We start from the raw sequence: 15,034 nt of genomic DNA, 5'->3' as shown, positions 1-15,034 counted from the left end.
CACTAGCATAAAGAATAAGGATGATGACTATACTAGTGAGGGTTGGGCTAGTACAATCAGAATTCTAAATAATCAATTTAAATAACAAAGAGTGTTGGGAATATGGGACAACCTTGCTTAATTCCTATATTACAATTATTTTTTTCCAACCACCCCTTGGTATTCCTAAACTTGACAATGACTCTTTCATATAGTGTAACCTTGTCAAAAACTTTTGTAAAATCAACAAAACAACATATGTCAATTTTTTTTCCTAAATTCAACCAAACAATAAAGAATATTGGTTTTATGATGACACTCTTATAATCACCCTAAAAACTAACTTGTTCTTTAATTTTTTAAAATAAAATAAAATTTATTATAATTACTTTATAATAAGTTAAAAAAATCTTATAATAAAAATAATAATACTAATAATGAAATAAATAAACTTATTTAATTCTTTCTTTTTCTAATATTAAGTTACTTTTTCACATATATTTAAAATAGTAAATAAACATTTGTTCAACCATCTTTATGATATGAAATTCGAAATATATTATAAAATTTAAAACTTTTCCTGAAACAGTTATAAAGAAATCAAAACAATGAGAGCAAATATTTCTATAAAAAAAGAGATTAGAACTTTGAAATCCAAACCGACATAAATGTCACTATAACATGCCTCATCTCATTTAAAAAAAACATGACAATTGGTTATCTCTAAAATTATACTTTTGAGAGTTCCCAAAAGTGGCCTCTAATAAAACGTGATTTCAATTTCAGTAAAATGACACATCAAGGATTTTCAAAATTGGGCATGCCATAGGAAACTCACAAGGGCAGCCCCTATCACAAGACGAAATGAACCAATCAATAATTTGGTTTAAACCAACGAAGCACTGGCGATGGTTTGGCGAATCAGGACCTCCAACTTGTCCACTCCTACACTTTGCATTGAGTTGTCCTGTTATACCAAGTAAGCGTAGTATCATTTCTCATGCTTATTGTCCAATAAAACAATCCCACTAATGCTTTCGTTTCATTTCATGACCATCACAATCTGTTTTGTCTCAAAATTCAACTCATGAATTCGATTCTTATACTTACATTGAGAGTGAGTGTGCAGATAATGGCATCATCAAAGCGGCAGATGTTTGAATTCATGATATGCAGAGAAAGAGATTCCAGGGCTCGCATCAGCTGCACTAATCCGACTGCCTCTTTCTTCGTCTCTATTCTCACGTGATATACTCCCCTTTCCCCTATATCACAGATGTCTATCTGTTTTTCGCTCAACGGCACCAATCATTAATCAATGAACTACGATCTATCAAATTTTTTTAAACAAACATTTTTTTTGAGCTCAACATATATCAAATTTGTTCGAAGTGTAAAATGTAATGTGTTATTTTTTATTGTTTAAATTGTATTTTTTATTATTAAATAATGTATATATAAGAGTTAATAAAAATTTTAATTATAAAAAAATAATTTTTCCCTATCTCAACATAAATTAATTAACATAGATCTTTAAATAGTTTATTTAAATTTTTTGTTGAAATATTTTTGAAAAATATAAGATTTAAACATCTCATTCACACATTTTTTTATTTGTAATTACTTGACAATGTATTATTTTTTTCAATTATAACCATATTGTTTTTCTATTTAAAACATAACTTTTATTTTTTATTTTTATTTTAAATGACACAAATAAAGAGCTGTGAAATAAGTCTCTCAGCTCAATAGCTTTGAAATGAAAATCCAAATTAAAAAATCGAATTTGAAACCAACGAGGGCAAAAAAAACCATTTAATCACAAACAAACAAACAAAATCCTTTCCTTTAAGCAAGCTGCAATACGCAATTTTAGCAAATCGATACAGCATTACAACAATGCAATGTAAAATCAGTAAAACAGCAAGGGAGGGAAATATAAAATAGTTGGCTATTTATGGACCGAAATACATAAATCGCCAACGAGAGTTTTGAAGTTAGCCCTAAATCTCCGATTGCTTGTTGTAGCAATTAACGTGTGTCACTGTTAAATGTCCAAAAACATGAAATGAGAAGACGCTGTGTGAGAACACACAGTCAAAGCAAGGGAGCCGCGTTTTGAACAGTTTGTGAGATGACCCATCTGTCAAAACAATTTAGGTTAATTAATTCTGGGTCTCTAGACATTTTAACAACCTACAGGCCCTACGTGTGGGGTAGACACATGAGATCGCTTACACGGGGGAAATCCATTTGATAACGTATGGTTCACGACTTTGAAGATTTGACAAATAATGAACTGAAACAAATTGAAAAAAAACGGCCAATCTGTACAAATTTTCGCTTTGAGATTATAATTTTAACGCTTGAATTTCATAAAAGGAAGACTCGCCAGGTAGATAGCATAAATGTCGGGTCGCTTCACGCGGTAACATATATTTATGTTCTCATTATTAGTTTATCTTTATTGAAAATATGTCGCAACTTTTCCTTTAATATTTGTGTTTTACATAATTAAATCATTTTCAAAAAACACGTAAATGATCGATAGCATTACAGTGAGCCATATTTTTCGTAACTTTATGTACACTGTTTATTTTTACTGAAAATATGTTGTATTTTCTCTGGTTTATAAGTATTTTTTATATAGTAAATTTATAATTTTTAAAATTAGAGTTAAGTTAAATTGCTGAATGAGATATTATTGTTTGGAAGACAACCTATATTAATATTTATTTGATTGCTAAAAGTTTAAGAAAGATATATACTCTATTTTTTTAGTTTTGTTAAAAAAAAATTTAAGGACAAAAGACATTATTTTAACTATGAGATTCATTCAAGTTATAATTTTTTCTATGTATATATAAGCAAGACAACATATATTGATGTATAAGACTTTTTATTTGTGACATAAGGGACCCACCTCCATGCAGTTTCTTCAATTTTGAAACTGTACATTTTAAGAGGAAACACACAGTATTAACTATTAGACCCACTCAAGCTTTATATATATATATAATGTTACAGCCAAGTAAGACACTATATTGGTGTATGAAATCCCCTTGTTTGCGGGACAAGAAACCCACCTCCATGCAGTTATTTGGTTGGTAGAGTTTAGAAAAACATACATACTCTCCCTCTCTAGTTTTGAACCTCTGACCTTTTAAAAAAAAACTCATCATCTTAAAATATGCAAATTATTATATGCCATAGTTCTACTTTTTTCCTTAAAAATATTTTTTGCTTGTTTTCTACCCTCATAAATTTTCCAACATTAACTTTAATTATCAATTGAAATTTTTTAAATATCTAAAATAAAATAGCATCATAAGACTATTTCCAGGCCTGGCAAAAAAGTAAATACAAGGTGAAAACCCTATGATATCCCACGAATGACAGTTAATAACAGAAATTTGCCATCAGATCTATGAATGAGTAGGGTTTAGAGTACCTACTTCCAATATCTTTCCATCACTAATCAATTTCTCTGGGGATTGGTTCATGTCCGCGGAATTTATTAAGGCAGAATTAGCATCTGTTAGAGCCTTAATGGTTGTCTCCGCAGTAATTAATTGAGTATGATCAGGTCTGTTTGACCTAGTCATGGCCTGGATTTCAACTTCAATGTCCTGGACCTTCTTCTGCAGATCTAACACATAGCTGATAGCGTCCCCTAGAATCGACTGTTTGTCCATCTGTTTGACAACCACAATAATTACTTCCATAACACAGCTTAGCATTGATAGGAAATTCAGTACAACATTAATGCATATCACAGGAGATGAATGATGATGAATCCGAGAACTAAAAGCACCTATTGTGTTGTTGCAGGGTCTACTCTCCAACAACCCTACACACATGGTGATTAATATTTACTAGTTTATAAGTTCATTACTGCGGGGCTGTATATCTCTATTGTTAAATTTAAGCAAAGACATAATTTAGGGATAGATATATACAACTCCACATATTAATGAGCATATGGACTAATAAATATGCATCGCCCTGCACATTGGGTTGTAAATATTATACCAATTCAGAGAAAATTAATTAATAATAATTGGGTTGTAAATATTATACCAATTCAGAGAAAATTAATTAATAATAAATATATACCTTACTGATATTGGGAACTACAGAACGCAATTTGTAAAGTGTCTCCTTCATTTTCTTCCTTCGCTTTCTTTCGGTCTGCAAATTTTTGGATGTTTGACGATGCTGCTGCGGCTGTTTGCTGATGCTCCTGCGGTTCGAACCTATAATCTCCGGATTGTTGTCGCCCCAGTCCAACTGCCTCGAATTTTCGTCCATATCAATCCAGATCTTGCTATTTTGATGACCCATTACGATGTTGTCGCTACAAACCGAGATCGGGGGACTTTGATCTGTTTGGCTCTCTACCGTTCTCGGCTCCGAATAACTACTTGTATGTCCTGACAACATTTCGTAAAGCCCTGCAGATCCAACATTGCTCATATTTTGGAGATCAAAATACTCGCCATTGCTGTAACGCTTTATGTAGGATTCATTACTATTACACATTTCTGTCACACAGTCAAAACCAAAACCAGTGAAATCCATTTCGCGAATTCCTTGACACACAAATCTACTTCATTCAGGCGTTAGTTATCCACTGTTTGGCTCGATAACATTTGTGGTTCACGCTCCAATTTATTCTTCGATTGTTCAAAGCTTCTGTTTTCACTATCTATATTATATTCTCTACCCCGTAGTCTAACGACTGCTCTCTTTTCTTGAAATTCATAGAAATTTTGGTCATACGCCGTAGTCTAACGACTGCTCTTTTTTCTTGAAATTTATAGAAATTTTGGTAGGAATTTTTCTAAATACAAATTAGAGTGGTCAAATTTCAATATTATCGGAGTTTAGAGGTTTTTAATGCTGCAAAATTCATTTCTACGCTAAAAATGTAATTTATACCCCCAAAAAAAAAATTAAAACAATTTTTTAATGAGATTACAACCCACTTTTAACCATCCAAATAATTATTCTGCCTCCTTTTCATAAACTACTCCTATTATCTACGTTCTATTACAATACTATGATATTAATTAAACCAAAAAAATTTAATTCGATGATGCAAAGCAATATCTCCATCATCATCTGTGTTCCGAGATCATTCCAAATCTCAACGCATCTCTTAAATAATTGATTAATTTTACTTTCAGTATTTTATCCTTTCTTGGTTTGATATCATAGGGGCACATGATAAAGACAGACAACCACGATGCGTTGATATCAATATTTATGTTCTGAAAAACGAAAAAGCTGTCATTATACTATTCGTTTATAGATTAAATAAATTACCAAAAAAAAATGTTAGTTGGATGCTTACTCTTTCATGACAAGGTATACTTGTTTTTCCTCCCTAATATTATATCTGAAACATTTTATACGGTAGATATTTATATTACTAAAATATGCATAAAAAAGTGTCCAGCAAAGTAATAAGTATGAGTATCGTATGGAGTCACAATCATTTTAAGGAAATGGGCTTTAAAAATTTATTATAATTATGGTAGAAATGTAAATAATTAAAAGGGAAATTTAGAGAGTAATTTTAATACAAAATTCTAAGGATAAGTAGAAAAAAGATTCTTGAGATTAGAGGATTTTGGAGAAGATTGTTCAAGACTATTTGAATGTCTTCAAGAATTATTTAGAGAAGAGCCTTGAGCTAGTATTTTATATGGATAAAGTATATTGTTTTTAGGTATATTGTTGGGATAGAAATTGGTTTGCTAGAGGTTGAATTGAGTCGAAGTCTCTCATCTCTAAATGTAGCATCTCATATTTATCTTAAATCTTATGGATGAGTTTCTTATATTGAATTATGATACTTAACTTTTTTTCCACCTTGTGTGGACAAACTTGGAGGCGATCAAGGGAGGAATGGAGCCTTTCTATTTCTCCGTTAGGTGATGAAGGGCTCATTTATGTTCCTTGATTCCTTGGTGGGTCATGGACTCCATACTAGTACACTTACTTTAAAACAACAATGGAGAGTTGACAAAAACAAAGGAAAGGTACAGAATGCACAAGGAGAGCAAAGATGAATCATGAAGCTATTATAAATTGAATAAAGAGTGCCCACATATTGGACCATCCATAACTACCTTTCCCATATAGATTGAACCCACATTCTGTGATGATGGTGCTTGTGGAAGTAGAATCTAGCATAGTGCTTGGATGATTGTTAGAAATAATACTAAGAGGGGGGGTGAATCAGTATTATCAAACTCTTTTCAATTTATACAAATATTTGCACATCTTACTAATAAAACTTGCGTATACCTTCCATACTAATAGTTTAATATATTCTTCAGATGTGGATTATTAATATGTGTCTGAGAACCATATAACAAGAATAAAGCAAACAATCACCAAAGAACACAAGATATAAGGTGGAAACCCAATGTGGGTGAAAACCACTTGATGCAATATGTCTCTATCTTCTTTCAATTAGAAACTTCTTTTTACAATGATTCTGTACTGGTGCAATCTTATGCTAGCACGCAGGCTTCAACCTGCAGAAGGCTACAACCTTCTCTTTTTCCTCAAGGACCATGTTTCATGAATGGATCCATGAATATCAATCAAACATCAAATAGATCTGCAATTAACCAACTTCCTTCTGCAACTACTGAATCAATAACTTCTCATAACACAGTACTAGTAAACAATTCAAAACCCTGAGCACTGCGGTAATAAGCAAAAACAACTAAACAGTATTTCAAGAAAAGGTCCACAACTTCACCAACAGTAACCTGCGCACATCCGCGCCTTATCTGTGTCGAATCTGCGGGTCTTCGTGCCCACACTGTGTCTGTCCTACGAACTTCGCACCTGTGGTGTGTAAAACTTGCGAACCTCTCCACCTACGCCTTGACAGACCTACGGGTCTCCGCACCTACGCCTTGACTGGCCTGTGGTTCTCCGCACCTGCGCCTTGTCTGTCCTGCGGTTCTCCACACCTGCACCGTGTCGTACCTGCGGTCCTATGGGTATAGATATTTTTTAGGCTTCAAGTATACCCCAGACTAACAGATTTACAGATCTCATCATGCGCCAAGGAGATCTCGTCCCATCAGTAGATCCTTCTTGAATGCTCAGGTTTCTCCTTGATTCAGATCCAGCTATCACTCACCAACTGATCACCAGAATTTCAGATCTTGCTCTTCTTAAGATATTCAACACATGAGTGCTTAGCCAAATCATCTCCTTTCCTTTTTATAGACAAGCCCTCACTCAAACCATGGACCAAAACCATAGAAATCTAATACAAGGGACCAAAAACTTGGGTTCAATACTTTAGAAGCAAAACCACGGACCAAAACCATAAGATCAAAATCATCGGACAAATACCATGGACTAACCATAAGATTACCCACGTGCGCACATTTTTCTCTGCATGAAAGTTCGTGAACTTTACGACTGCACTTTTTGTTTGGCACACCCGTGAACATGTTCGCACCTTTTATTCTGCGCACCTGCGAAATCTGTCGATGACCGCAGCTTTGTGAACAGGAACCTGCGAGCCTGCCATTTTCTACCATTCTCAGAGCTTGAACTTGTGATCTACTACTTGAGTGAATTGCCATCAAGGACAACCCTTATGTCATCGAGCAAAACCTGTGTCATAATGCCAACAATCTCCCCCTTTGGACTTGATGGCAACCCAAAGTCACTCAAGGTCTTTCCTCCCCCTTTGACATCAAGGGCAAAGGGTTATGCTCCCCCTGAATGCATGCTGAAGTATGAGCTCTGCTATGCTGTCTAAGCTCCCCCTGAGAAATAGGCAAGATCTTGACCAAAGAAAGATAGAGACAAAATATCAGCAACATCTGTCCAGCACTACTCAGATTAGTATCCATGTTCTCCTTTTTCACTTGCTCCTCCTGAAATGAAGACAACTGAAGAATTGAAACAAGATCTTCAATGATAATGCCAATAATGCATTATTAGAAGAATATATGCTCCCCTTGAACCTGTGCCAGATTGTCTCTGACAGACCCATATCGGACTCTTCATCCTTGCTCTTCTTCAAGTGGACTGTACCCACATAAACCAGCATATGTACGTGTATACCCCATATGAAATTCGCGTACAACCAACAATCTCTGAAACAGACAAGATTCAACAACAAGATGATGCATCAACTACCCCCAGCTTTTGTCTGAGATATTCAAAAGTCTCCCTAGGTAGTGGTTTGGTGAGGATATCAGCAACTTGTTCCTTAGAAGGAACATACTCCAATTTGACCTTTTTTTCAAGCACTTGTTCCCGGAGAAAGTGATACTTGATTGGTATGTGTTTAGTCTTTGAATGCATGACAGGATTCTTTGAAATATTGATTGCACTTGTATTATCACAGCAGATGGAGATCGGTTCCGAGTACAAGTGATTTGCATGTCTTGCAATGTTTGCATCATCCAAAGGAGTTGTGTGCAGCAAGATGCAGCAGCTACATATTCTGCTTCAGCTGTAGATAATGCAATAGAGCTTTGTTTCTTGTTGAACCAAGATACTAATCTAGGACCCATGAAGAATCCACCACCACTAGTTGTCATCCACGCTTCCTGCCCAATCTGCATTTGTGTATCCATGAAGTGTGAGATCTGTACCTCTAGGATACCATAAGCCATATTTTTGAGTTCCTTGAAGATACTTGAAAATTCTCTTAACTGCCTAAAGATGAGTTTCTTTTAGATTTGCCTAAAACCTTCCAACTATTCCCACTGCATGCATAATGTCTGGGCGGGTACCTGTTAGATAGAGAAGACTACCAATCATGGATCTATAGGTTGGTTGATGTACTACTGCCGATTCGTCATTTGCGCTGAGGCTACATCCTATCACCATAGGGGTACACATTGGTTTCGAATCCTCCATCCCATATTTCTTCAAGATCTACTTGAGGTACTTGCTTTGTGATAGAAAAATACCGTCTTTGTTTTGTTGGATTTGTAAACCAAGGAAATATGTGAGCTCACCAAGCATGGACATTTCAAACTCCTTTTGCAACACCAAGGCAAAATTTTGACTCATGTCTTCTTCATTGCTACCAAAGATGATATCATCAACATACACAACAAGTATTAGAAATTTTTCATTATCAACCTTTATATATAGAATGCTATCAGTTGATCCTTTTATAAAGCCTTGTTGATGGAGGTACTTATCCAGTCGATAATACCATGCCCTAGGAGCTTGTTTAAGGTGATAGAGAGCCCTTTTGAGTTTGCATACAAGTTTTGGATCATTTCCAAGAATAAACCCATCTGGTTGTTCAATATATACTTCTTCCTCCAAGTCTCCATTCACGAAAGCAGACTTCACGTCCATTTGAAATACTTTGAACTTCTGAAAGCTAGATAGAGCAAGGAACATCCTTATAGCCTCAAGTCTAGCAACTGGTGTGAATGTTTCTTCAAATTCTATGCCTTCTTGTTGCACATACCCTTTACAAACAAGTCTTGCCTTGTTTCTAACCACATCCCCATTTTCATTCAGCTTATTTTTGAAGATCCATTTTGTCCCTATGACATTCTTATCTTTTTGTCTAGGAACCAACTCCCAGGTATTATTCTTTTCAATCTGCTCGAGTTCTTCCTCCATGGCCTTGACCCAGCATTCATCTTTGCAAGTCTCTCTTACATTCTGTGGTTCAGTGGAGGAGAGCAATGCTAGATAACTTGAAGCTTCTGAAATTGTTCTCCTTGTTTGTACACCTGCCTCTTTCTGACCCAAAATTTGAGATTCTGGAAGATTCTTCTGAACGTATCTGGATGGAGTCTTTTCTTCTATCCTTATCTATTCTTCTGGTGCTTCATGGGTTTCTTCTTCATCATGAATCTGATTTGATGTTGACGGATAGTCTTCGCCATCTTCAAAATCTTCAGATTTTACCTGCCTAGGAGTGTTTCCTTCTTCATCAACCACCACATCAATGCTTTCAACAATTTTACCAAGTCTTTTATTATAACATTCGTAAGATTTGTTGTGGGGAGAGTAGCCAAGTAAGATGCCTTCATCTGCTCTAGGTTCAAACTTGCCAATATTTTCATCAGTCCTTTTAATGTAGCATTTGCTTCCAAAAATTTTGAATTATTTTACCGTGGGAGTCTTACCGTACCAAAGTTCATGAGGAGTCCGAGTGCTGTTTACCCAGACGTTTGTCTTGTTGAGAATAGTAACAACGGCAAATGCGGCTTCACCCCAGAAGGTTGTAGGAGTTCTAGATTCATCAAGCATAGCACGAGCCATTTGTTGAACTGTTCTGTTCATCCTTTCCACAACTCCATTCTGCTGAGGAGTCCTTGCACCAGAAAATTCCCTTCTTATTCCATGTTCTTCACAAAAATCGAAGAATTCATCTGAGGTAAATTCCCCTCCTCGATCAGATCTGAGGCATTTGATTCTACGATCTGATTGGTTTTCAACCAAAGCTTTGAATGAATTGAACTTTTCAAAAGCTTCATCTTTATACTTCATGAGTCCTATCCAACACATCCTTGAAAAATTGTCAATGAACAATATGAAATACTCTTCTCCTCGAGGTGACCTCTTCCTAGTTGGACCACATATATCAGTGTGGACAAGTTCAAGTGGCCTGCTAGCTGATCCTTCCTTCTCAGGGAAATTAGTTCTGGTTTTCTTACCAATTTGACATGATTTGCATATTGTATTGTCTAGAATTCTGATATTAGGAAGATCCCGAACTGCCTGATATTTGCATGCTTTCCTTATCTGAGAGAAGCTAAGATGCCCCAGTCTTCTGTGCCATAGCCAGTGTTCATCATTCTTGCTTAAATAGCATTTTTGTTGTCCTCCCTTGAGTACGTATAAGTTATTTGGAGTTCTAATGCCTCTGATCACTGTTTTTCCTGTATCAAGCTCATGAACAATACATCCATTTGATCGAAATATTACCTCTGTTCCTTGATCACACATCTGACTGACACTCAATAGATTATGCTTTAAACCATCAACATACATAACATTTCCAGCCTTGACCTTTTCTTTCAAACGAACAGAGCCTTTACCTTTTATGTATGCAGGGGTGTCATTTCCAAATGAGACCTTCTTTTCCTTTTCTAAGGCACTATATGACTGAAGTTTCTCTCTATCACCTGTCATATGTTTCGAGCAGCCACTGTCGATGTACCATTGATTTTCTTGTCCTTCCACATATAAGGGTATCCCACATCTTTCCGGTTGTGCTTCTTTATTTTTCCATATTTTGGAACTCAATGAAACTTGCTCCTTCTGAGTTGCTTGCCGAAACCTGCTCCTACATTTAGAATCTTCATGACCAAAGTTGTCACATATAGAGAATTCTATTTCATTTCAGGAGCAGAGAAGTTATTGTAGGTTCTTTTCATGATTCCTGTCATACTCCTTTGTTTTTGAGCTTCCCTAGTCATGATGGTCTTGTAGGCAACACATTGAGCAGCTTTATGACCAAAGTTATGACAAGAGAAACATTGTCCATTGAAGAAATTCCTACGATTATCAAATCTACCACCCATATGATTATAGTTTCCATCAATTCTTGAGCCAAATTGAGAATGATTTACCTGTGATCTGTTGAGGCTTCTTTTCATTCTTGAAGTAAATTTCCCCCGATTTACTTGCTGATCTGCATTATGCTTTTGCTGTCGATTGTCCACTTGTTCACTTCTCCTTGCTGCATCAAGATAACTTTTGGAGGTGGATGGCTTATGTGCTTGCTTCTAAGCTTGAGATGCTTCTTCGGAATATCTGAGACCTGTCTTGATTAGAGGAGAATGCTGCACTTTGATAATCTCATCTAGAGTTTTAGATCCTTTAGCAAATCTGAGATTAAGGGCTTTTGTTTTCTCAATTTCTTTTATAAGTCCCACAATTTCACATTCTAACTCTTTGTTGTGTTTATCTTTTTCAACAAGTTGGAATGTTAGAGTATCTATAATCATATTCTTTTCTTCTAAACTAACTTTAAGTTTAGAGATTTCTTCATAAAGCCCTTCTTCATTTGTAGCATCCAAGAAATCATCATCTTCAAAAGCCATCAAAAGTCTATCATCATTACCTGGTTCTTCTTCATCACTATTTGACAATCCATCACTGTCTTCATGAGTGTAATAGCTCTTCTTATTTACATTCTATTTTCTGTTCCATCTAACTGGTTCCTTACCTTTGTCTAGTTTATCTTTATGAGGACATTTTGCAGCATAATGACTGACTCTTCCACAAGCAAAGCATTTGAAAGGCAGCTTACCTATGAATCTTCCAGATCCCCGTTGGAGGTTCTTGACAAAATTTGATTCTTCCTCATCTTCTGACTCATAGTAATCTCCTTTTCCTGAAGTCTTGAATGCAGCTTCTCTTCTGTCTGATGGTCCTCCTTTTCTCATTTCGTAAGCCGTTAGAATTTCGTGCAGCTGTGACATGGTAAGGCTCTATAGATTCTGCTTTTCTTCTATGGCATAAACTTTTGAATCGAACTTAGGAGATAAAGATCTTAGAACCTTTTCAACCAAAACCACTTCTTTTATTTCTTCACCCAAGTTTTTCATACAATTACGATCTCATCTATACGTAGGAAATAGCTAGCCACACTTTCATCATTATGCATTCTGAGACTTTCATATTGAATTCTAAGAGTTTGTAATTTTGCTCGTTTTACCTGTTCATCTCCTTCATAGCTTAGAACGATCTTGTCCCATATTTCTTTTGTGCTTTTGAGCTGCATCACCTTGACAAATTCTGATTGAGATAGACTTCCTAATAGAGTATTGACAGCCTTTGCATTTGTTTCATATTGCTTTTTACCAGCTGCATCTGTAGGAGTTGTTGATGGAAATGTGTATCTTGTTTCCACAATATCCCAAACTTCTGTACCAAGAGATTGAAGATAAGCAGTGATTCTTACCTTCCAATAGACGAAGTTGCTCCCATAAAAAATCGGTGTCCTGATAGATGCTTCTTTCTCGTAGTTTCTCATGATGATAGATCTTCCTTCAAGCAATCAAGCTTTTCCTGAAGGACTGGCTCTGATACCAATTGTTAGAAATAATACTGAGAGGGGGGGTGAATTAGTGTTATCAAACTATTTTCAATTTATACAAATATTTGCAGATCTTACTAATGAAACTTGCGTATACCTTCCAAACTAATAATTTAATATATTCTTCGGATGTGGATTATTAATCTGTGTGTCAGAACCATATAACAATAATAGAGCAAATAGTCACACCAAAGAACACAAGATATAAGGTGGAAACCCAATGTGGGTGAAAACCACCTGCTGCAATATGTCTCTATCTCCTTTCAATTAGAAACTTCTTTTTACAATGATTCTGTATTGGTGCAGTCTTATACCAGCATGCAGGCTTCAACCTGCGAAAGGCTACAACCTTCTCTTTTTCCTCAAGGACCACGTTTTGTGAATTTTTTGACTGGATCCATGAATATCAATCAAACATCAAATAGATCTGCAATTAACCAACTTCCTTGTGCAACTACTGAATCAATAACTTCTCAGAACACAGTACCAGTGAATAATTCAGAACCCTGAGCACTGCAGTAATAAGCAAAAGCAGCTAAACAATATTTTAAGAAAAGGTCTGCAACTTCACCAACAGTAACCTGCGCACATCCATGCCTTATCTATGTCAAATCTGTGGGTCTCCGCGCCCACATTGTGTCTGTCCTGCAAACTTCGCACCTGCGATGTGCAAAACCTGCGAACCTCTGCACTTGCGCCTTGACAGACCTGCGGGTCTCCGCACCTGTGCCTTGACTGGCCTACGGTTCTCCGCACCTGTGCCTTGTTTGTCCTGCGGTTCTCCGCACCTGCACCGTGTCGCACCTGCGGTCCTGCGAGTATAGATATTTTTCAGACTTCAAGTATACCCCAGACTAACAAATTTACAGATCTGATCATGTGCCAAGGAGATCTCGTCCCATCAGTAGATCCGTATTGAATGCTTAGGTTTCTCCTTGATTTAGATCCAGCTATCACTCGTCAACCAATCACGAGAATTTCAGATCTTGCTCTTCTTAAGATATTCAACACATGAGTGCTTATCCAAATGATCTCCTTTCCTTTTTATAAAGAAGCCCTCACTCAAACCATGGACCAAAACCATAGAAACCCAATACAAGGGACCAAAAACCTAGGTTCAATACTTTAGAAGCAAAACCACAGACCAAAACCATAAGATCAAAATCGTCAGAAAATACCATGGACTAACCATAAGATTACCAACGTGCGTGCATTTTTCTCTACATGAAAGTTCGTGAACTTCACGACCGCACTTTTTGTTCGGCACACCTGTGAACATGTACGCACCTTTTGTTCTGCGCACTTGCGGAACTTGCCGATGACCGTAGCTTTGTGAACAGGAACCTGCGAACCTGCCATTTTCTACCATTCTGAGAGCCTAAACTTGTGATATGCTACTTGAGTGAATTTCCATCAAGGACAACACTTATGTCATTGAGCGAAACCTGTGTCATAATGCCAACAAAGGTCGCACCATGATGTAAGAGAATTCTTGAGAATATTGTAAAAGGGATGCATTTAATGAGTTATCAAAGGTGACTAAGGTCATGTAAATTCCATGATGCAATGGACAGTGAAGCATACCACATGCATTTCATATTTTGGGTCCTTAATTAATAATGAGGCTATTAAGATACTAGTTGAGTGAAGTTATGTCCATTGAGCAAATTACCCCTAGCATTTTCTACTAAAGCCCTAATTCCCTAATAATAAACTTGAGTATTGTTATTTCGGAGAACATGGAGAACATGGTAAGCTCCATTTGATGGATGGTGTGAAAGGATAATATGACTTGATGTAATTTTGAGCTCAACTCTACATCAATTTGTGCCCAATTGAATGTGTCATACCATATTTTTAGAATCTCCTACTATGTCATTTTTCTATAGCAAGGGAAGTAGGTAATTTGACTCCCTTGTATAGAGTATAGGCTTTAACTTAGGCTTCATATTGGTTGATAGAGTCCAAGCCTAGACTGCATGA

General features: G+C 36.1%; 1 protein-coding gene across 1 annotated transcript; it reads right to left on the bottom strand.

Moving 5' to 3' along the window:
- Positions 1–631: 631 nt before the first annotated feature.
- LOC149151969 (transcription factor bHLH35-like) lies at positions 632–4,816 on the bottom strand. Its single transcript, XM_089440891.1, has 4 exons — positions 4,096–4,816; positions 3,435–3,674; positions 1,090–1,263; positions 632–946 (listed from the first exon to the last, which is right to left on the bottom strand). Exons 1-4 carry the CDS (start codon positions 4,558–4,560, stop codon positions 866–868), a joined length of 960 nt encoding a protein of 319 aa, XP_089297017.1. The 5' UTR covers positions 4,561–4,816; the 3' UTR covers positions 632–865.
- Between the last annotated feature and the right edge of the window lie 10,218 nt (positions 4,817–15,034).

This window comes from Pinus tabuliformis, chromosome 9, assembly GCF_031772625.1.
Source record: "Pinus tabuliformis cultivar Carrire ecotype Pingquan chromosome 9, CPIR1, whole genome shotgun sequence".
NCBI classification, from domain to species: Eukaryota; Viridiplantae; Streptophyta; class Pinopsida; order Pinales; family Pinaceae; genus Pinus; species Pinus tabuliformis.
This window is presented reverse-complemented; position numbering and strand designations above follow the sequence as displayed.

Coding starts and splice junctions, on each gene's coding strand:
- LOC149151969 (XM_089440891.1), bottom strand. CDS start 4,560: ATGGATTTCACTGGTTTTGGTTTTGACTGTGTGACAGAAATGTGTAAT. Junction 3,675..4,095: donor TAGTTCCCAATATCAGTAAG/GTATATATTTAT, acceptor GTTGTCAAACAG/ATGGACAAACAGTCGATTCT. Junction 1,264..3,434: donor GTGATGGAAAGATATTGGAA/GTAGGTACTCTA, acceptor AGCGAAAAACAG/ATAGACATCTGTGATATAGG.